The sequence below is a fragment of the Leptosomus discolor genome, chromosome 7, assembly GCF_034619465.1.
Source record: "Leptosomus discolor isolate bLepDis1 chromosome 7, bLepDis1.hap2, whole genome shotgun sequence".
Classification (NCBI taxonomy): Eukaryota; Metazoa; Chordata; class Aves; order Leptosomiformes; family Leptosomidae; genus Leptosomus; species Leptosomus discolor.
In genome coordinates, this window is record NC_141397.1 from 51,836,111 (window position 1) to 51,858,311 (window position 22,201).

At 52.6% G+C, this 22,201-nt stretch overlaps 2 protein-coding genes across 2 annotated transcripts; both read left to right on the forward strand.

Moving 5' to 3' along the window:
• Positions 1 to 1,708: 1,708 nt before the first annotated feature.
• On the forward strand, positions 1,709 to 7,846 carry LOC104350737 (uncharacterized). Its single transcript, XM_009956657.2, has 2 exons — positions 1,709 to 1,814; positions 5,463 to 7,846. Exon 2 carries the CDS (start codon positions 5,489 to 5,491, stop codon positions 7,412 to 7,414), a length of 1,926 nt encoding a protein of 641 aa, XP_009954959.2. The 5' UTR covers positions 1,709 to 1,814; positions 5,463 to 5,488; the 3' UTR covers positions 7,415 to 7,846.
• Positions 7,847 to 18,296: 10,450 nt separating this feature from the next.
• On the forward strand, positions 18,297 to 20,097 carry LOC104354299 (uncharacterized). The gene has a single exon (XM_086467656.1). It carries the CDS (start codon positions 18,297 to 18,299, stop codon positions 20,019 to 20,021), a length of 1,725 nt encoding a protein of 574 aa, XP_086323782.1. The 3' UTR covers positions 20,022 to 20,097.
• The last annotated feature ends 2,104 nt before the right edge of the window (positions 20,098 to 22,201 follow it).

A 22,201-nucleotide genomic window follows, 5' to 3' on the forward strand; every position in this document is an offset into this window, starting at 1 on the left:
AAATTATTTGTGTATGCAGACTTTAATCTGTACGTATTTTACTTTGATGTATTAGGATTTGTAAATATTACTGATTTTTAAATATTATTTATGCACATACTTAAAGACTGGTCTGTCCAGAAAAGCAATTGCTAAATAATAAATGTTACTTTTTAGAAATAAAGTTGCAAGATCATTAAATTGTATATCCCTCAGGGTTATTTTTAAAGTTTTTTTTCCTCTTCCCTTCAGATTCAATTAGCAGTAACTCTAGTTTCATGTAATATAGAACTAAATCTACTGTAAAAAGAAAATGCTGCAAATAATGCTTGAGTAGAAGCGGCTAAAACACCCACAGAACTGACTGTCCATATTCATCATAACTTTAAATTGGAAACTCTTACTGTTGCACTTTTTAAAAAGTTGTTGGATTTTTAATTCTATTTATTTTTTTCTTTCTTCACAAAGGTTGTGCTGAACAGCCATACCAATTGGGTAAATAGTCCTGTACTGTATATCAATTGGGTAAATAGTCCTGTACTGTATGTGTATATACAGTATAATACTGAGCAGATGTGGAGTCCTTTTTATGCTGCAAATTTTTAATGCTTATGCTGGTCATCACAAAATGAGAGAGCTAAAGTTCTGTAGGATTTCTCCCATGAAATTATGAATTGTAAACTAGGTTTTTGTATGTCTAAGGGAAAGCTGTGGGGTTTTGACAATTTTTAAGAGTCTTGACTATGTTGATTTTATACAGTAAAGCTTCAGGTTTTTAAAGCTATTTTCAACAAACTGCAGCTTGTTTGTAATTATGTGAACCAGAAACTACTTGGTTTGTCATGAGTTCCTTAAGCCTAACACAGATTAAAAGGTTCATCATTACAGTGCTCTCTAGAAGCTCAGCTACCTTTTTATTTTTAGATCTGAAATGATACTACATCTTTGTATTTAAAATGTGTATTGCTGCTCTAGAATGGTACCCTGTTGTCAAGAGGCATACATAAATAACTGTACAATAGAATTGTAAATAGACTTGTAAATCATTTTTGTGACTGAAGATCTTTGAAAATAAAATGAAAATGAACAGATATTTTAATTCTTTTCATTAGTTTCATGAAATCGTTTTTAATTATTCTTTATGCAGTTAGATCCAAAGCTTGTTGAAGAATACAGTCTTACTCCCGCTGGTGTCATGGGTATTGTGTTCAGTGCTTCTGTGTTTTTGAAGATGGGGGTGGAGAAGTCAGCATGCTGTGTGTTCTGCAGTGGGTTAACATTGACCATACTTTTACCTGGTGCCTTATGAGAGCCATTTGAAAGACAGACCTTGTACATGTGATAGCAACTTGTTTCCACCTTCTGTTACTCAGATGTTCCTTCTGTTCTTTGATGCGTGGGAGGCATTATCTTGAAAAGACTGTTGGGCAAATGTTCCTGGTTGTGAGCTGTCACTGTTGTTGCAGTCATCTTCAGAAAAAAATCACACAGAAATGAAGACATCTTTTCCATCCTGTGGCTCACCTTCCATTTAAACACTCATTGGCAGAGCATGTTATTTTAAACTTGAAGAGATACTTGAAATACCAGATTATTTAATTATGAAAACTTAATCTGTCAATTTCATGCTAATATTTTGATAACTTAAAGCTTTTCTCTCTTCAGAATCTTTCAGGCTTTAGGTCTTGTTGGCTTGTGACTCCAGAAGACTTGGAGGAAAAGCAGAAGCCAAATGGGCCAACCCTGAATTGCTTAGCCAAAGCATTACGTAAAAACCTCAAATTGCTCTGACTCCAATCCTGCAAGAAAGTAAAAGTCAGAGCAGCCTTGTGAAGGTACATATCAGTCACTTGGTTTTTTAAAGTAGATGTGTCCACTCCTTCAAAACCTGTGATCTGCACCTGTGTAGCAGACTGTGGGTGAAACTGTCTAACAAATTTGAAATTTCTGATGATAATTTGTGTTGAATGTAAATCTCTGACTTTACCCAGATTTGCATTGGGTTGGTTGTGGCACATACTCCAGTATCACTGTCAAAGAAGCTACAAGTGTGTTTTGTGCTGTTGCATATGTGACTTCAAACTTTCTCCTGTTCTGTGAGTGGTCTTAAATCCTACTTGTGGAGTTGCATGCAACCTATGGAAGCTGGTTGCTGACACAGCTAAATGTAGGCAAAATCTGCTCTGAAGCTTAAAATAGTCTTTGGCTTTTCACAGTAGTTACGCAAATATGGGTGAAAGTGTTATCTAGAGGATGCGTTTTGCTGTTTTACTTCCCATTTAAAGTGCAGAATCATGGTGCAGCCTGATTGCCTGCTATGCTCCTAGTAAGTTCCTCTAAAAAGCAGATAAGTTACAAAGGTACAGTTCAAAATTCTTTTTTCATGCTTATATGAGTTTAGAAACTGGCAAGAAAGTAAAAAAAGTTGAGCACCATAGTAAATGATACTTGTGCTCAGTATTCTGTGAAACTAAGGTCAAAATTCATTTGTGACTTTTAATATAGTAACAGTACTAATGTATTACTTCTGGCATCCCTTCATAGTCTTGAGAAACTATAAGGGGGTGGTAGAAAGGGAGAGAGGCCAGAACATGGTAAATGACCAGCCAGGCTGGTGTTCTTTCTGGAAAGCTAGGCGTCTCACATGAGGATTCAAGAAAATTTTAATACACAGTAATTGTAATTCAAAGTAAAATTATGACCCTTATGTGGATCTTACTGTGTTCTCTACTATGAAGATCTTCAGTTATTGAAGTCTAAACGTTTCTTAAAAAAATACTATTAGCAGCTCTAGGTGTTTGAGATCCATAGGATTATCCAGTTCCTGTGCCAGTCATAACATCATAGAAGCATAGAATTGTTTAGGTTGGAAAAGACCTTTAAGATCATAGAGTCCAACCGTTAACCCAGCACTGCCAAGTCCACCACTAAACCATGCCCCTAAGCCCCACACCTACATGTCTTTTTAAATACCTCCAGCGATGGTGACTCAACCACTTCCCTGGGCAGTCTGTTCCAGTGCTTGATGACCCTTTCAGTGAAGAAATTTTTCCTAGTGTCCAATCTAAACCTCCCCTGGTGCAATGTGAGGCCACTTCCTCTTGTCCTATTGCTTGTTACTTGGGAGAAGAGACCGACCCCCACCTCACTACAACCTCCTTTCTGGCAGTTGCAGGGAGCGATAAGGTCTCCCCTGAGCCTCCTCCAGACTAAACAACCCCAGCTCCCTCAGCCGCTCCTCATAAGACCTGTTCTTCAGACCCTTCACCAGCTTTGTTGCCCTTCTCTGGACATGCTCCAGCATCTCAATGTCCTCCTTGTAGTGAGGGGCCCAAAACTGCATGCAGTATTTGAGGTGCGGCCTCACCAGTGCTGAGATATACACTTGTAGCCTTAACGTCTTGCAAAGAATTTCTACCAGCTCATTGTTCATGAAAATGTATGTCTTCTAGCACTTCAGAGTGTCTAACCTTGTCCTGTTGAATACTGTCTTGCCTTACCAGGAAAACAGACATCCCCAGTCTCAGTCTAGCGTTAGCCTGTTTCTTATTTTACAGACTAGCCTCCAGTCATGCCCTCTGCGGGACCTGCATTTGCACTCAGTAGCATAACAGTTTGGGGGTCTTTTCCCTGTTTGGTTCTCCAGATCCTTATTTCTCTTGTCTCACTGAATCCTGTAGTTCTGTGGTCTTGGGTTGAGTTGGTGCAGGTTGAGATGCCAGTCAGGGCTTGAAACGGAAACGTCTTGGTGCATTTCTGGCTCGTGTGGAGGGTTGTGCTCATGCACTGCCCAGAAGCGGCTCACCAGCTGCCTGCTCCGCATGAGGTACTTGCCCTGGGTGCGCAGGGGCACGCTCAGCATCAGGGTGTTGAGGTGGGGATAGGTAGGATCAGGGACAGGCTGGCTTACGAGTTTATTGAGGTGAAGGTATCACTGGTTAATGAGAGACGGTCAGTTTTGGGGTGGGGAGGATTACTAGGTGGCCAGGATTCTCTGGAAGATTCTTGTTTGACATGGAAAAGTCCTTTGGAAGGGTAAAATCTTGTGGCCTTTTTTTGGGTGACTTACAGTCTCACTCAAAGAGTTGCAGAAAACCCAGTGAGAGCTTGCTTCGCGGCACCACGTTGCTAGTAGTTGATACCGATAGATGCCGCATCCTTCCCTTCCCAAGGAAGGGATGCAGATTTTAGCAGTCTGCAGTACTTTGAACCTAACCAAGAAATTTTGTTTAAGTACTCCCTTTTGCTTTTTTTGGCGCAGCAGCTGCTTTTGATCAATGGTGGTATGTTCTTGTCAGCAGTGCATGTGAGAATCTCTGTTATCCCACCTGACTTCTTCAGTGACAGAGTTTGTACCCATGTCTGTGCTGTTGGTACAGGAGAGCTTCATCCTTGCCCCTGGAAAAGGGTATGCTGGGGTGGAGCCCTCCTCTCCCCAAGGGTTCTCAGTGCTGAAGACTGATGGTGTGAGCTATTCCAGTTAATGTCTGAAGAACTTGTCCAGCTATTGCGGCAGGTCCCAGCTGCTGCTTCTCCTACTGATCAGCCAGATGCTTGTCTTCCAGGTTTCTAATACACTTGGACTTGTTGATTTCGCTAAGGAAGTATTTCTAACTGGTGGATTTCTGTTTGACTTGCTCTTTTAAATATTATCATTACAGCTACAATGTTGGCTTTCCTGTTCCTCTCTCTGTTTGGCAGTCTATACAGCTTTACAACTTCACCGTGTGTTTCATGCAGATCTACCTTTATTGCTACAGCTTTCTAGCTAACTTCCTGGCACTTCATTCCTCTTAGTATTGTGTTCATCTGGTGAAATGAGGCTCGTTGGTTATCAGAGGCTTACTACTGTCCTGTGCTGCATGAGCTCTTGTGTGTTATTTCAGGCTGCGTCAAAAATAGCCTGTTGCTTCTTGTGAGTTCTTGGGCTGTTCCAAGAAGCGATCGCTTGCAAATGCTGAGAGATGATTTAACAAAACTGTGTGCTGTTTTCCTTTTGGCCACTTAAAATATAGGACACCCTTTTTACCTCCTTTATCTGTTTTTGCAGGCTAAGCTTTATTTTTCAGCCTCAGGTAACCTGCAATAAAAAAATACTGTGGGTGCGGGACCTTTTGATAATTTTTTTAAAGACTTCCTGTGTGTAACTTAGTATAATGCTTTACTATTCAAATAAATACATGCCTTAGACTGCTTAGTTTCATCATGATTTTCATAGGCTTTTATTATATTTGACTAGTACAAATATAAACAATTGATTGTTTATATACTTGATTTACACAAGAGCTTTATCTGTACTTCTCAGTGGAAGCTGAGCACCTTAAAAATATTTACAGTAATAGAGATTTTGAAGTTTGCTTTCAAGCCAAGAGAAATTGCACACACATTTGCAGGTTTTACGATATATTCACACAACTTTGTTGGCTGCTAAGTTATTAACTACCTGTGATCAAATCCTGACTCTCTCTTATCTCTTGTAACAGCTAATGTTTCTGGCACTTCACCAAGGATGTTGGTATTTCATTTGTCAGTGATGATCAAGCTTTTCTTCCAGTTGGATGCATCTGTTTGTCCCCAGAAGTGTGACTGCTCTTCAAAAAATGCAATTCATTGCTCTGGTCCCCACATAAAAGACCTGGAATTGTTAAATTTGCCTTGCAACATGACAGAAATTTACGTAACGGACACTGATGTAACATACTTGCGGGGTGTCTTTTCTGGGATGGTAGAACTGCGGCATCTCATCTTGTCTTCAAACAACATCTCTCTGATTTTGCCAATGGCTTTTAAAGGCTTGAGACGGCTAAAAGCCCTCAAACTGCTGGATAATAAGCTGGTTGAATTTCCCCCAGGAGTGTTTGATGACATGGTACAGCTTCAGCAATTGATCGTTGAAAAGAACAGGTTGAAATCCATCGAAGAAAATCTATTTGACAAACTAGCTAGTTTGGAGGAGCTTTTCTTGAACAAAAACCGACTAACAGCACTTCCTAGTGGTGTGCTGAAGAAACTTGCCAAACTCAAAGTACTGAACTTGTCGAGAAATTACTTGGCAGCCCTGCCTAGAAATATATTTAGTGCATTAACCAGGCTTGAGAAGCTTATGCTGTATTTTAACAGGCTGTCTTCAATAGAATCTCTTATGTTTGATAGCCTGAAGGAGCTGCTGGAACTCTTCCTGCATTCCAATAACATCCAGTCCATCGCCCCTGATGCATTTCATTGCCTTCATAAACTGAGAAGCCTAACACTCTCCAGAAACAAGCTCGAGGTTTTGCCTCCTGGGCTCTTTCGGAACTTGCATGACCTGTCTAAACTGACCTTGTACAGTAACCCACTGAAGTCTCTTCCAGAAGTATTGTTTGGAGAAATGAGGCATCTTGGTAGCCTGTGGCTGTATCACACAAAGCTCTCAACATTACCGGATTTTGTGTTCCGTAACTTGACAAATTTAGAATTTCTTGTGCTGAGCTTTAATCCAGAGCTTAATGTTCTTCCGAAGAATGTATTCAGTGGTCTGAATGAACTGCGAGGCCTTTCTCTGCATACAAATAATATTTCCACTTTGCCTGAGGGCATCTTCCTGAGCCTTCAGAAACTGCAGAACATTTCCCTTTTTGATAACAGACTTGAGGTTCTTCCTAGGAACCTCTTTCATAATCTCAAGCACCTTCAGAAAGTTTACCTGAATAGTACTAAGCTGCAGTCTCTTCCTGGAGACTTCTTTACCGCTTTACCTGAGCTGCAAGAAGTCTTCCTTGACGACAACCCTTGGAAATGTGATTGCCAAATTCTTGGCTTACGGGAGTGGCTCCAAAAGAGCATGAAGATAGTTAAAAATGTGTCATCTCTAATGTGTCACAGCCCACTGGCACTGCAGAATATTTCTCTTGTGGCTCTAACAGTTGATCACCTGAAGTGCCTGCCAACCACAGCCATTACATACCAGATGTTCAGCTCCACTTATTCCCAGACTTTGACTTCTCTTGTCATGGAGCACTTAACATCATACTGGGAGACTACTGTAGCAGCGGTGCCCGACACAGATACCAGCACACACACATCAGTCCCTCTCACAACTCCAGGTTTTACCTACTCACACGTTGAAGATGGTGGACAACCTAGGTTTCATTTCTCAGATGTTCCAACCCAAACTTCTCCCAGCATCATAGTACGAACCAGCAGTATCAGAAGAATAGATTTAACTGCTCTTGCCTGGTGGGATGAGTTGCCAGCACGCAGGACTGCTAAGCCTTATTTTAATACCAGAGTTGCTTATTGTCAGCTGTTCTTGTGCCTCCACAGTTTGATTTTAGCATTCCAGACTCTAACCATTGTGATCAGTCTGTATGTGATGGGTAAAACCAGGCAACTCTTGCACTCCAAAAATACTCCTGCTCCACCTATAGTTCTGATAAAATTTTTAAGAAGATAGAGAATACCAGCCAAAGAGAGGATTAGAATCATTGGTTTGGATGCCTTTCGAGCAATTGGGTTGACACTTGGTTCAGATATGGATTACAAATCTTCATAGCAGGAGCCATAAAGACCTTGTCTTTACAGCATAATGAAAATGTGCTTTTATGTACCTTACAGTGTTTGCCAAAAGAGGTTGTCATCGCTGTGTATTGCTACAGCACTTGGTGCCTGAACCCAGAGGGACGGCGGAAAGAAAACTCTGGTCACCTCTACTCCTGTAGTTTCCTGCTTTGGACTGCAGCCCTGTCTCTGCCCGATGCCACTGCCTGCTGTTGTGCTCACGCTGCTCAGATGGAAATGGCATCAATGTAGGGAAGTCTGCACAAGAACATGGTTTTAACCGTGCTTTAAAGGTTACCTGTAGTACTCCAAATGCTATTATGCCTTATACTGCCTGCAATGTTTTGTCTCCTTAGTGAGAAAACAAATAGTATTTTTGGGAGGAGGTGCTGGAAAAGACCTTTTAAAACTGGGGGTGGGGGCAGAATGGTGTGGTGCAAGTGTCTTAGTTTTTGCTTTCTGTCCTCAGCCCCTTTCCATGACATGGCAGGAGGAAGGGGCACCATTTAAAGCCAACAGTGCTTTACTCTAGCTTAGCCAGAGGAAAATAAGAAAGATGCTGGGCTAGGAAGTATAATCTTGATGCATTTTGCTGTTTGTTTGGGGTTTGGTGTTTTTTTTTTTTTTGAAACGTAACATTACTACAACTCTGAATATTTAGTAAACACTTTCACCCTTAAACTTTGACCACTGTTCTGACAAGCAAGGTGTTCCTCACTGCGTGATGCAGTGAGTCTTGAAACCAGAGTACCAGGCAGGTGCCCAGGACTGAGGCCTGGCTCCACAGGAGCTCAGCTGGTTTGAGAGCTGGTCTTGACTGAGTGAGCTGGGAAAGAAAGGGATGGTCTTGGGCTTGGCTAGCAACACATAGGTGTGTGGCAAAGTGGCAGGGAGCCTCTCTGAACTGAGAGCCGTGAAGTGTCACCACCTCCTTTGAAGTTGGCTGGGGAACATACACATCTCCATCAAATTGCCATATGCAGTAGCATATTCAGTCTCGGTATTTTTTACCTTTTCTTATTACATAGTATTACTCCCTGAGTTCCAGCCCTTTCAAGTGTTGATATGCAAAGGCAACTGCAAGGCAATAGTGTGGGCTTTGGTCTTCACACTGAAATGTTTATTAATATTTTTAATTATATGAATATTTTGGTTTGTAAGTAGACTGGTAGCTGTCAGACTGCCTGTGCTTTGGTAGTTCTTGAATTTAATTATTAGCTTTTAACTTAATTATGTGACTTAGCTTGTTCTTAAAAGCCCTGACATTGTGCTCAAAAGCCTCTTGATGCGGTTCCTTGGCTTCTTGGGCAGGAGACCCTATACTCCAGGAGTGCTTTCGTAGCCTTACTGACTTTCTAACTATTGAGGACTTTCCTGGATGTCCTTGAAATGGCACATTACAAGCCTGAGGTGAAGAGAGCTTGCATTTGCTGCAGATCTGTGGCTTGTTCCCTGCTGTATGTTACTCTAGGCAATGGGAATAAACGAAGGACTGTTTTGTTTCAGAGGGCCCTGCTGCTGGACTTGAATTCCTCTTCCAGGCTGTGAAAAGAGACAATGTGCTTCTGTGGTGTTAAATAACCATTGTCTTGCTGGTGAGGTTTAAAAAATTTAGCAAGCCTGTCTGAATGGTAGTTAGAACCATCTTTAAAGAAGGAGAAACAAGAGTCACTACAGCTGGTGCAAAGCAAATTGGGACTGGATTCATTAACAGAAGCTCCAGCATATTTATTGCAATGTATTTGAGAGAGAAGCACAAAACCACCGTGAAGCTTGCTTGATGGTGGTTCTCGGTGATTGCATGCTAGTGCTTAAAAGGAGGCAGTTGTTATAAATTTAGGTTCTTGGTTGGACAACTGTAGTGACCACTTAGTGTTGTGCCAGCTCCAGCGTTGTCATACCAGTGCCACGCAAGCATCTGCTCGCAGCAGGCAGGAGAGAAATATAATCTGGACTAACGAGGATACTGTTGTACACACCGTGCTGGCTATGGTTTGCCTCGGTGAGGCACTGAAGAAGTGCACTCGTGACTACAGGCATTCGAAAGCACACTGTCTGATTTCTAAGAAAAAGCAACAGTTTAGTCACCATGTGGATGTACGACATCCTGATGTCCGACCTCTGGAAGAGCAGTGGGTTCCCAGCAGCTGCCATCTTCCCGAACCCTGCGGTGGGGCCAGCTGGGTCTCAGCGCTGCTCCTTTGGCTCCCGTTCCGCAGCTGCTGAGCTCTGGCACGTGGGGGCTTTGGCATGCGGCTGTGAACAGTCGAGCGCTAAGAGGGGGATGATTTGTCTTTACATGCTGTCATCGGGCTTTCCCCATGCTTGAGCCAGACAGGGAAGTGAAGTCAGCAGACAACAAAAGGCTGGAGCAAAAACGGCCTGCGGTGTTTTACTAACACTTCCTCTGAGGTGTCCTCTTTTGAGCTGCCTCTGACTCATTGCTTGTTGCCCAGCAGAGCTCAGCCCTTCCTGCAGAAGTCCCTAGCCTGGGAAATCCGAAGATATGCTTATTTTTACTCCATCTCCGTTTCACCTGGAGAAGGGACAGTCTTCCAGGTCAGCATGATGGTAGCTGTGGCAGGCAGGAAGGCAGCAGGGACGGCTCCTTGGGAAGGCTGCAGCTGCATCTCAGACCCTCTCTCTGGGCAGCGTTGCCTGCTGATGTCTCAAAGCACTGATGGCTCGCCATCGCCAGGTTTTTCCTGGTCCCTGCAGCCCATGCCTCCATGATCTACTGTGCAACCTTTGCCACCAGCCTGGGCTTGGGGGGACAGTGGGCTGGAAAAGGTTGGAGGTGTCTAATCCCCGGTCCAGGGGGGTCCCTGCTGCTGGAGAAAGGGTGGATGCAAAGCACGTCTGCACTCAGTGGCGGAGGGGATCAGCTGCTCACTCTTGGCTCCTGTACAGGATGCAGAGTCATGGTTAACAGCCCTGTGTGTTAACCAGACCTCTGGGTCCAGGAGTTGCCTCCAGGGCTGCATCCCAGTTGGGAGTGCTTGGGGTATGTCACCAATGCAGCCTAGCCAAGTGTCTTTTGTAGCTTGCTCTGTTCCCTCAAATGCTTGTTTCTGTGATGGTTGCTCCTGCTCTCTGCTTTAGGAAATCCTGGAGCAGTGGGAGCCCTGACACCCCCGCCGTGCTGGGCCATGGGAGTACACAGAGTGTTTCCAGCCTGATGTCACTACAGGTGCTGTTCTCCTTTGCTTGTCAGGGCTTGAATGCACGGAGTCCCTGAAGAGTGGGGTGGTGAGGAGCGAATTAGCTCCTGCCATAAGTGCTGGCAGCTCTCTACCTGTTTCTCAGCTGCTGCAGGACCCTTCCAAGCCACCAGCACCTCTGCCCCGTGCTTGCGTCCCTGGTGTCTCTGTCCTTTTTGTCTCACCTCTGCCACATGAGGCCAGTAGCTGCTGGAAGGCCCTTGTTGCTGCTTGCAGAGGGGAGTAAGCTCAGGCAGGTGCCTACTAAATGCAACTCAGCCCTCCAGCACACAGCAGCAAGATCGGAGCCTGCACCTCAGATCTTCCCTCTCCCGGTGGCAAAGAGAAGCCAGGTGATGGCAGATATGCCAAGAGAAGACACCCAGCACTGCTCCGTGGTTCAGGAGTGCGTGCGACTGCTGGCTGTGAGGCAGAAGCTCTGGGAGCCTCTGCCTGACGTTATGGAGCGTTGGCCCTGTCTCCTCCAGGCCTCCGACCAGAACATCTCGCCTGGGGATGCTGATTCAGCAGCTGGGATATCGGAGCACGGCATTTCCTAGGGCTGACAGAATAGCTGGGAGGAGATGCAGCCAAAGGCACGTATCCGCGGGACAAGGCTGGGGTTAGGAGTGTTTACAGACTCTCACAGTGATCAGCAGGCCTGAAGCTCCTGCTTTGTCCCTGCTCCATCTAGACACGGGCAAGCTATGGAGGTGTTATGCCTCCATTTTCCTAGCCAAAGTCTGGGTTTGCATCCCCTTCCTTCCTGGGTGTTTATGGATGGGTAAGCCCTGGTGAAGCCCCTCATCGTGGGCGAGTCCCACTTCCCTTGTGGGGTGGGGGGCTGCTGCTCCAGCAGCACCCAGAGACATTCTGCCACTGGGCTCAGCCCCTCTTGTGCAATTGCTGCAGGAGGACTGTGTTTCTCCCGACATGCCAGGCTTCCAGCTGTGCCTTTGTGTCTCTCTAGATGGAAAAAGCCCAGGGCAGGGAGCCAGCAATGGCTGGCAGTGGCTCCACAGCCTGCTGTGCACTCCTCTGCCGCCTCCCCCTGGGGGCTGGGGAGGGATGGGGCCCCTTCCCCCTTTGAGTGTTGGGAAGGGGCCGCTGGGGCACTCCCTGCTGCCAGGGATGGCTTTATGGAGATGGAGAATGGGGCGGAGATGGAGAATGGGGCACAGCTCCTCCAGCGGACACCTTGCAGTGCATGAGCAGGACCAGCCCCCTGCCATCGCCTCCTGCTCCAGCCTGTCCTTCCGCCCCCCCCCCCCCCCCCCCCTTGCAGGGTCCATCGGACAAGCTCTTTCCGCTTCGGATTATCTCTCCAGGCAAACTTGGCCGCAACCCTCACATTCCTTCCAGCCTAACGCTGCCCTGAGCCTGTGCCAAGCCCTGCGTGCTTCTGCTATCGTTCGGGGCTCGGGCCAGGGCCGAGCCTCGAGGAGATGGTTCTGCTGGCCAGGCGAGTTCCACTGGTGCTTGAGATCCTAAATACTGTTTTCCTTGGGCTCCAGGAGGGTTGTGGTGGGTCTTGCACTGGTGCTTGGATGGAGGTTATTCTGCTGGCCACCCCTGCTACCCATCCTGGACAGACCAGGGCTGCTGCTCCTCCCCAGAGTGCTTCCCCAGGGGGGACAGGACATGTCCCTGTCCCTTGGGGCAGATGCAGATGGGGCATCCTGTAGCCATGAGCAGCGAGGCAGCCCTGGCCCTGCGTTCCTCAAGCAGGGAGCTGAAAACACCATGAGGGCTGGATGGCTGGCCCTAGGCAGGAGCTTTCTCGTTTGGGCTTCTCGAAGGGTTGGGGTGGGGATATGGTGGGGAAGGGGCTGCTGGTGCCTCTCTAATGAGTGGTGGGGGCCCCAGCACTGCTCCCTGACAGACTAATGCACCTTCACCCCCCAGCTTAAGCCTATGTGTCCTGATGCATGGCTCAGGCCTGGAGGTATCCCCGTGTGCTGGAACACTGTGAGGAGCCCCTCTCCTGGCCCCTAGCCCAGCCCTCCGCCCTCCTCCTCTGCTTCAGCAGAGCAGAGTTTGGCCCAGTGCCCTGGGCCAGCCAGTCTCTGTGAGCACTGGGGGCTGCTGCGGGGGGGTCTCTCACAGTATAGTGGGTGCTTTGCAGCTGTGCAAAGTAACTGGGGGGTCCTAGCCCTGTGCTTTAGGGAGTGGTGGGGCCTGGGGACGTCCCATCTCTCCCAGGGCCACCAATTCAGTGAGGAGCTGGAGGTGTGTGGGAAGCAGGGGCTGAGGTGAGAGCTGGAGGGGAGCTGGGGCTGCTGGGCTGTGCAGCAGCGAGGCGTGGGTGAGCGTGCTCAGCTGTTTGGCAGATGAGCGATGCACTCTCCCAGCCAAACTCACAAGCTGCTAATTTTAGCGATTACATGAATTTTTCCAAGCAGTCTCGAGTCCCTTGGTGATTCAGAGCCACTCAGCTTTGCTGTGTGCACCACCCCAGCCGTGGGGATGTGCAGGAGGTGTGCCAGCATGGACAAATCCAGGACTGTCCTGCTGTCCAGGAGCAAGGCAGACCTCCCCAAAAATAGGTGGTGCTGCTGTTCTGGGGCTCCTGGAACCTCTCTGGCTGGTGACATTTTGGGGCTGAGCTCTGCATGGAGGAGCACCAGGGCTTGTGTAAAATGTCACAGGACAGACAGGAGCCATGGTGGGACTGGGAACCCAGACTGTGTTAAACACAAGAGGCTTGGAAAGCGTGGCTAAGGGTTCCCTGCTCCTGGTCCTGCTGGCCTCCAGGAGTCCTAGGCAGGGTTATGTCAAAGCGCAAGGGGTAACGCTAGCTGGGACAACTTGCCACAGGACTTCCAGCCCTCCCGTGGGCTCAGCAGCCTGTGGAGAAATGCCTGCAGAAAGCACTGGGGGCTCTTTGGTGCAAGGGCAGCTCCAGCCTGGGCTGCAGCTGCTGGCAGCAGCCGGGCTGAGGGGCAGCACCATGCGCCCTTGCTTTTCCCTGCGCAGCAGCGTTCGGCCTCTGCCTTTGCTGAGGAATCAGAAAACTGCGTTTGAGCAGGCAAGGAGGGCTGGGGGCTCTGGGGAAGGTGCCAACCCCTGGCCCAGCCATGGCCGCAGGTTTCACTGCCAGCTCTGTCTCATGGTGGTACAGGGCTTGGCAGGTGCCCACCTCGGTGCCGTTGCCACCTTAGTGGCGTAGGGACACAGTAGCGACTCTACCCAGCCTGAGCTTGGTCTCGGGGCTTCACCCTTTCTCTAGCTGGTGCGGCTGGAGGTGGGGAAGGTCCACAGAGCACTGCTGGACCTTGGGGCATGAAGCTTGCTCCACTCCATCTAGCACCGTGTGAGCTCCCAGCTACATGGAGCAGCCTCCCTCTGCAAAACGCTTACCTCACCCTCGATCACATCCACACACTGTCTCGGGGAGCTGCCTCTCCCCTCCAGATGTGCGGGTGTGTCGGTGCTGCCGCCTCAAGCTCCCACACCCTCTGCTCCTCTCCCTTGCGTGTAGCCTGGGGCAAGCTCCTGTGCGCTCACCTCCCGGAGCGGGTGCAGTGCACTGGCTTGCGCCATTCTGCAGCCTTACTTTATTCTTAGGGATGTCTTGAAAACAGATTCGTCCTTCCCAGCCAGGAGCTGGAGCCTGAGTAGAGGCAGCTGGGTTATTGGCAGGGCTGTTACTTGGGCTCCTCTGAAACTTTGGGTGCTCTGCATGGCTGTAGGGGCCATAACTTGTTCATCCCCCTTCTGGGGGCAGGGTTTTTGAGGTTACCCACCATTGCATCCCTGTCCGTTTGTGTGTGTCACTGTTCCCCTGCCCCCCTCCCCGGGGCAGTGCTGCTTGGAAGGAGCTGAGTCTGACATTCCTCTGTTGGACCGGGCTTGGGGTGGTGGTTTTTCGGAAGTGCTGGGGTTTAATTTCTGTGTTGCCTTGCTGAAAAGCTGTGTGCTTCTGGGATGAGTCAGAGCAGGCAGGAGCCCAACAGTGCTGGCGCTGGTGGCGGACAGACAGAGCTGGTGATAAGGGTGCAATAAGACCACGAGAGCCCTGATTTTGTGCCAGGGCTGCAGGGAATGGGCAGCTCCCAAGCCCGCTGCCTGGCCTCTAGCTGCACCACTGTCAAGGAAGCAGAGAGGTTATTTTGGGAACCACGGTGCTGGGAAAGTCTGCTGTGTCAATAACGATAAAGCACTTGTGGGTGATGTTTTTAAAATACCCCTTGTCTGTGCCCAAATGCCTGTGCTTTGCCCCAGGAGCGGGCAGCGAGTGTGGCCGGGGGGTAGCCCCAGCCTTGGTGCTTGATCCCAGCCAGGGAGGGGTCCGTGGCCATCCAGCATGTCCCACAGCAGCTGTGCCCCACATGCAATCTGACATATCCTCAGTGGTTGCCTCTGGGTGACGTCCCACTCACTGTCTAACCCTCTTCCCACGATCCCTGTCACCTTCCTCTGAGTCTGGCTCCTCTCTCCATCCCTGCAGTTTGTTGTTTATCCTGGTCTGGCCCCCTCTTTGAACAGGGTCCCTGTCCCCTGCGCTGCCCTGCGCCCTCCCACCCCTCGCTGCGTGGCATGACACACAGCGGCATGGGGATGGAGGCAGCCTTCCTCCCCGCCTCTCCGGCAGCAGCCCTGTGCTGTTCCCATCTCGAGCAGCTCGTTAGCGCTGGCTGGGACCTGAGCAGGGGCTGCTGCAGCTGGCGGAAACATGGGTGGGCTGAGATGGGATTAGACGTGGTCAGGGAAATTCCAGCTGCCCCGTGGTTAGCACGGGGCTGCTCTGGCTCCGGGAAGCCCAAAAGGGCCATGCATGCTGGCTCTCCTTAACTGCTTCCTCCTCGATATCCGTTCCCAGAGGCTGCTGGACTTGGGCTGCCCAGGAGAGGGGGGGACACACACACACACACTTGGGCTGGGTGGTGGGGACCAAGGTCACCTCTATGCGCCTCTGTGGGCTGGAGGGGGGGGAGGTGGGGGGTGGCAGCAGGCAGCCCTGAACAAGTGGATGGGACAGGCTTGCACCCTTTTCCAAACACCCCTGGGTGTTTCCATCACCCATGTGTCAGGGCTGCTGAGGATGAAGAGCAGTGTATGGGCTGCAGCGCAGCCGTAGCAGCCCCTGGGAGACGGCAGCATGTGCCAGTTTGGGGTTGCAAGTCTGCCTGCAATGGGTGCTGAGGGGGTTTCTCAGTGCCCGCAGGCACGGCAGTGCTGGTGGGAGGCACTCTGGCTTGGTGAGAGCTCTCTGAAGCAGCCTAGCCTCCAGCTGGCACCAGCAACGCCGCTGACCCCTGCTTGGCGCCCGCTTCCTGGCTGGGCTGGGCAAGGTGCCTGCGGGGCAGAGCCCTGGAGCAGGTTCTTGTGGGTTGCTGGCCTGTTTGCATCTGCGTTTGGGGGGGAGTAAAGATGAGCTGTGACCTCGGGCAGGGTAGGTGTGCTGGGGGGCTGCCTGTGCTGCTGGCCCTAGGCTGGGGCGCGGCCGGGGGTCCTGGCACTTGCAAGAGCTGTAGTTGAGGAGGCAAGTGCTGTGCATGTGCTGAGGCGATGCCGTGGAGCAGCCCCGATGTGAATGTGTTCCAGCAAAGGGCAGGATCGTGTCCAGGGGCCTGGCTTTGCCTTGCCTGCCCCCACGTGTCAGGGTACCCAGCCATGTCCCACCAGGAACCAAAGGGGTGCTCCTGGGGCCGAGCTGCTACCTGGATGCTGGCTGACATGAGCAGCATGTTCCCAGGGCCATCTACTTGTTTTCAACCAAGAGCACTGGGGTTCAGGAGAGGGAAACCCAAAACTCCATTCTTGAGACGCTTGCTCTGTTTGCCGAGGAAATAGAAGTTGGAAGCAGCTCTGCTCCAGCGCTTTCCCTAACCTCGATGCTGCCCCTGTGCTGATTCATTGATTTGGACGGGTTATATACTGGGAGGGGAAGCATGAACCACACTCGGCTCTCTTGCCAGCACAGAGCTGTGCTCGCTCGGCGCTCATGGCTGCAGGACACTCGGGTAAGTCTCCTCTCTGCTACCGCCCCTGTGAGTGGCCCCGGGCCCGGGGGGACTCCTGGGGCAGCTCCGAGGGGTGGTGGTGGGATCTGCACATTCAGCATCTCTTGATTTGATGGAGATGTTTGTCTTGTAAGGGTTTTCTGAAAAAGCGAGATCACTTAAGCATTGTGAGAGCTGAAATAGTTACATGGGCAACATATCTTAAATAATAACCAATAGAGAAAATTAAGGCGGGCAAAGTAACATTTAGGGGCCTGAGGTTAGGGGCAGTGGGATGCTGAGGGGCTGAGCGGTAGGGAATATTCAGATCCTTGGTCTGTAGACGTTTTGTCCCTGGAAGAAAAAAGGAGATAAATTATTTTCAGCTGCCTTTCCTGAAGGGCGCTCCAGTGTGGATGCTCTCTGAGCTGCCTTACCAGGGAGTGACACAAGCAGGGCTTTTGATGTTCAGAGCATTTGGGGAAGTTTATAAACGGTTTGCTATAAACAAAGCTGTTCTTGGATGCAGATTGTTTCCATATGGGAAACATAAACTGTGCTGGCTTATGGAGGGTTCCTCCCTCCCTGCTGGAGAGTGAGCGTGTTCCCTGAAGGGAGCCCGGGGTGGAAGGCAGGGGCTGTGCCCCAGCACCCCGGGGCGCTGTGCCAGTGCAGGCACCATGCCTGGACCCCTGCGCTGCCAGACTTGCCCCTCTGACTGAGCCGTGCTCAGAGCTGGGGCAGCTGAGAGTTTTCCCCTCCCTTGTGCCACTCGAAGTTGTTAGCAGTGGGCTGCTCCGTGTCAGCCTGGCACAAGGCTGCTGCTTTAATCTAGGGAGGGAGGAGAAGGTGTCCATGGTGGCTGTGCTTGTGGGGTGATGGAGGACCTTGCTGTGAAGTCCTTGCTCCCCTCAGGCTCCACAGCTCCCCTGGCACTACCCCTGGGACGAGCCTGCATATAGATGCCCACACCAGACACTGTGCTAAAATTGGCCAGGGCTGAAACCTTCTGCTGGGGATGGGGTGCAGGGATGGGGTGCAGACAGGTCCACCCCCATACGCAGCCTGGGTTGGAGAGCTGGCAGAGGGTCCCGTTGACCCAGGCTCCTGCAGGATTGGAGCTAAAGCACACCAAGGCAGAGGGTGCTGGTGCTCTTGGCTCAGAGCTGCTCGCTGCTGGACAGTCAGAAGGGTGCTTAGGGGTGCTGGGGAGCACTTTTCTTCCTGCCCCCACCCAGCATCCCTGGGACCCGCTCAGCTGTGGGTGCCGCGGGCTGGTTCTAACGAAGGTCTCGGGTCTCGACTGTTTGGTGGTGCCAGGAGGCCAGCGCTGCTGGTAACAGCTCGCCATGCTCACTGCAAAACAGGAAACCGCGCTGCTGGCTGCTGGAGGAGCCGAGCGAGGGGGGCGCCAGGGATGCCACTAATAGCTGTGGTATGGCAGCCAGGCGCCGTGGCCCCTGGCTCTGTCTGCCCCCAGCCTCCTCTGCCTTGCTGCTGTGCTGGGGGCAGGATGGCCATGGCCTCAGTGGCCTTTTCCAGGGAGAAAGCAGCACCCATCCCTGGCAGTCGCCCTGGAAGCTGGGAAATCGCAGGGGCTGAGCCCCTCTCCTTTGTTTTTCCTGCAGGCCCTATGGAGCAGGGAGGCTGGCAGCGGTGGCTGCCGTTGCTGGTGGGCATCCAGCTGGCCAGGGCCCAGTGCCCAGAGCAGTGCCACTGCGTCCGCCCTGAGCAGGTGGAGTGCTCCGGTGCTGGCATCACCACGGTCCCCAGCTCCATCCCTGCAAACGCCCTGACCCTCTCTATCATCAGCACGCACATCACCGAGCTGGGCGACGCGTCCTTCGGCAACGCCTCCCTGCTGATTGGGCTGCGCATCGAGAAGAACAACCTCTCGCGCATCAGCCCTGGGGCCTTCCAGCACCTGCCAGACCTGCGCTACCTCAGCCTGGCCAGCAACAAGCTGCAGGAGCTCCCCGTGGAGGTCTTCGAGCCCCTGGGCAAACTGGAGTCTCTGCTTCTCTCCAGCAACCAGATCCTCCAGGTCGAGCCTTCCCATTTCGCCCACCTGAGCAACCTCAAGGAGCTGCAGCTGCACGGGAACAACCTGCAGGAGCTGAAGGAGGGGGTGTTCGACGAGCTCACCAGCCTCACCAAACTCAACCTGGCCAGGAACAACATTGACCGCCTGCCGCCCCGGGCCTTTGAGCGGCTGGCGCGGCTGCAGGTGCTGCGGCTCTATGAGAACCGGCTCCGGCAGATCCCAGCGGGCGCCTTTGACGGGCTGCCGGAGCTGCAGGAACTGGGGCTGCACCGGAACCAGCTGGAGACACTGTCCCCGGAGCTTTTCGTGCACAATGGGAACCTGCAGAAGCTCTACCTGTCCAACAACCTCCTCACCACCCTGCCGAGCGGCATCTTCTTGCCCCTGCATGCCCTCACCAAGATCACCCTGTACGTCAACCGCCTGCAGGACATCTCCCCCGGTGCCTTTGGACCCATGCCCAACCTGCGGGAGCTGTGGCTCTATGAGAATGAGCTTTCCACCCTCCCTGCTGCCGTCTTCAGCAACCTCACCCAGCTGCAGCTCCTGGTCCTCAGCAAGAACCAGCTGCGCTCGGTGGCACCCGGCACTTTCCGGGGCTTGGGGGAGCTGCTGGAGCTGTCGCTGCACTCCAATGCCCTACGCCGCCTGGATGCCCGGGCACTGGAGGGGCTGCCCAAGCTGCAGAACTTCTCCCTGCACCACAACCAGCTGCAGACACTGCCACGGGGCCTCTTTGGGGCCACCCCGGGGCTGCGGGACCTGCAGCTGCACTCCAACGCCCTGGAGTACCTGCCCACTGGCATCTTCTCCCCGCTGGCCACCCTGCGAGAGGTGAAGCTGCACAACAACTCCTGGCGCTGCGACAAGGGCATCCTGCCCCTGCGGGGCTGGCTGGAGGACAACCTCCACAAGGTGGGCGAGACACCCCCCCTCTGCGCCCAGCCTCCCGCCCTGCGGGGCACCCCTATCGCTGGGCTGCTGCAGGACCAGCTTCTCACCCCCTGGTCCCCCGCTGCCTCCCCCCATCCCAGCACCCCACTTCCCATTCGCCCCTCCGAAGAGGCATTGCCAGAGAGTGCCTGGACGGAGACCCCCACGGGGCTGGCAGTCTCCCCACAGGAGGAGAAGGAGGTGGAGGAAGAGGAGAGGGGGTGGTGGGGCCTGACACGCATACAGAGCGGGGTGGTGGTGGCGGTCATTGTGCTGGTGTGTGTGGCCCTGCTTGCCGCTCTGGTGGCGCTGGTGGTCTATGGCTGTAGGAAGAAGAGCCACATCGTGCTCATGAGGATGAAGGCGCCTAATGAAGCCTGAGCGCCCAGCAGACCCTGGGGGCAGTGGTGCTGGCTGGGCATCCCCTCCCCATGGGGCCGAGGGACATGACAGAAACTTGCTGATTGGGACGGGCCAGTATCATCCCAGGTGCTGCGTGTCCCCCTGTCCTGCTCTGCTTTGCCCTGCCCCTGCTCTGCAGCAGGGTGTCCCTCTAGGTGACCTCTCATGGCTGCCTTCTGTCCCCAGCCCCTCCTGCCTCCAGTGCAGCCTCTGTGCTCATTCTCTGCCTGGGGGCCAGCAGCTGGGGTGCAGGGTGCTGAGAGGGGCCCCTCGAGCAGGTAGCCACAGCCTGACCATGATGGTGCTTACCCTGAACAACAGGACTTCCCCATCCTTCACCTTGCATTGTCCCCGCCAGTGCTGCCTGCCCTTGCACTGCCTGCTGCCCTCCCCCAGCCCCTTCCTCCCCATCTTCCCCCCGCTGCCATGCCTGCAGCCCCTGCCTGGGCAGGCAGGTGCCAGCCCTCACGCAGGGCCAGGAGCTGAGCGAGCGCCTTCGCCCCCAGCAGAGCTGCACGTCCTTGTGCTGCTTTGTGGCTCGCCTGCATCCCGGCGGGGATCCCCGCGGGACAGGGCTGCCTGGGCCCGGCGCTGCTGCTAGGGTGGCACACCCTGAGTGACTTGGCCGCGTCCAAGCTGCCCTCCCTGCCTGCAGGCAGGGCAGGCCAGAGCACAGCCGCCATCTTCCCCTGCTCTGAGCAGCCTCCTGCTCCGCCCGTCTTCGTGCCTCTCCCGCCAGGAGAGCTGCGGGGCCGCATGCTGGCATCGGAGGGCAGCGGGACCCCTGAGCCCTCGCCGTGTGCTGGTGCTAACCCTCCTGTGGCCGTGCCCCTGCCTGCAGCGCCCTGCCCAAACCCTGTGAGTGGCCGGGGAATTGCACCAGCCCTTACTGCAGGGGTATTATAGGGGTGGGACGATGGGTGTGAAGTGTCTGCCAGGGGCTGGGAAAGGCTCCCGTGCTTGTGCCCCAGGGCTGCTGGAGCATGTTGGGGCTGCTCCTGCTGTGCCTCACCCCTGGTCCTTGCTGCCTCAATATCCTTGTGCATCCTTCACCAGCTAGTGAGCAGCCTGGCACAGCTCTGCCTGGCAAAGCTTCTTCCTCTTCCTCCCTTAAATGTCCTTCTGTATGTGCCCAGTCCTTCTGTCTGCTTGCAGCCCTCAGGCAGCGGGGATGCTGGCAGCGCACAGTGCAGGGGTCAGCAAGCGCTGGCTGCTCTGCAATTTACAGGTGGGTACCCCCCCACCCCCCCCCACCCCACAGCTCCTGTGTCCAGCGGCCACCCTGCCTCCTCCAGCTGTGGCACGGCCAGGGAGGGGTCCAGCTCACCTCTGCGCATGGTGTGGTGGTGCCAGGCTGCCTGCAGATTGCTGCCACGGGACGAGGGTCACAGTTGGTGTGTACCCCATAGTTCTGGCTGCTCGCACCGGCCCAGGAACCAGCGCTGGCACAAGCAGCCCCACACTCGTGCACATGATGGGATGTTCCTCTGGGCTGGGACTGACACAGTGGTGGGAGACACGGGACTGTGCTGTGGGGCTGTTGGGTGCTGCTCTGTGATCTCTCCATTAAAGTGCAGTTGTCCACCCCCAGTGCCAAGAGCTGTTTATTCACTCCTCCATGGTGCACAGCCAGGGACTGACCTAGCAGGGACAGGAGCAGTGCTTGATTTCCATTCCTAAGAGATTTTTTTCTTGTTGAGGAAAAGCCCATACAGGCTGGTGGGGCTGGGAGAGGGTTAGTGGGCTGTGGCTGCAGAGCCCATGCTGGTCCCTGGGCTCCAGCCTGGGGTGAGGGACCAAGGAGGGCTTAGCCATCCAACAGCAGCAGGGTGGCTTTTGGAGAGTGAGCTGAGATTCCATCAAGCTTCTCGATAGAGACAGTGGCTGCCTCCTGGATAGTCCACTCCCTGGGACATGGCCTCAAGGGTTTACCCAACGCCACCCCCCGGGTGCTGGGGAGCTCTTTTGGCTCCCTTCAGAGTTGGCTGCTGCTGGCTTGTGTCAGCTGAGTTTCTCTCTGCGTTGCTGTCTGCTCCATCAGTCTGGCTGCCCCTGGGGGTACATCCATGGCTGCTGCCACCCCAGCCTGTTCCAACACAGGCCCTTGCAAGGCAGTTCTTAAGGCGGTGTACACTGCTCCCCTGGGCATGTCCAAGCAT

Excerpts from the sequence above, each read along its gene's own strand:
- LOC104350737 (XM_009956657.2), top strand. The coding sequence starts at position 5,489 with ATGTTGGTATTTCATTTGTCAGTGATGATCAAGCTTTTCTTCCAGTTG.
- LOC104354299 (XM_086467656.1), top strand. The coding sequence starts at position 18,297 with ATGGAGCAGGGAGGCTGGCAGCGGTGGCTGCCGTTGCTGGTGGGCATC.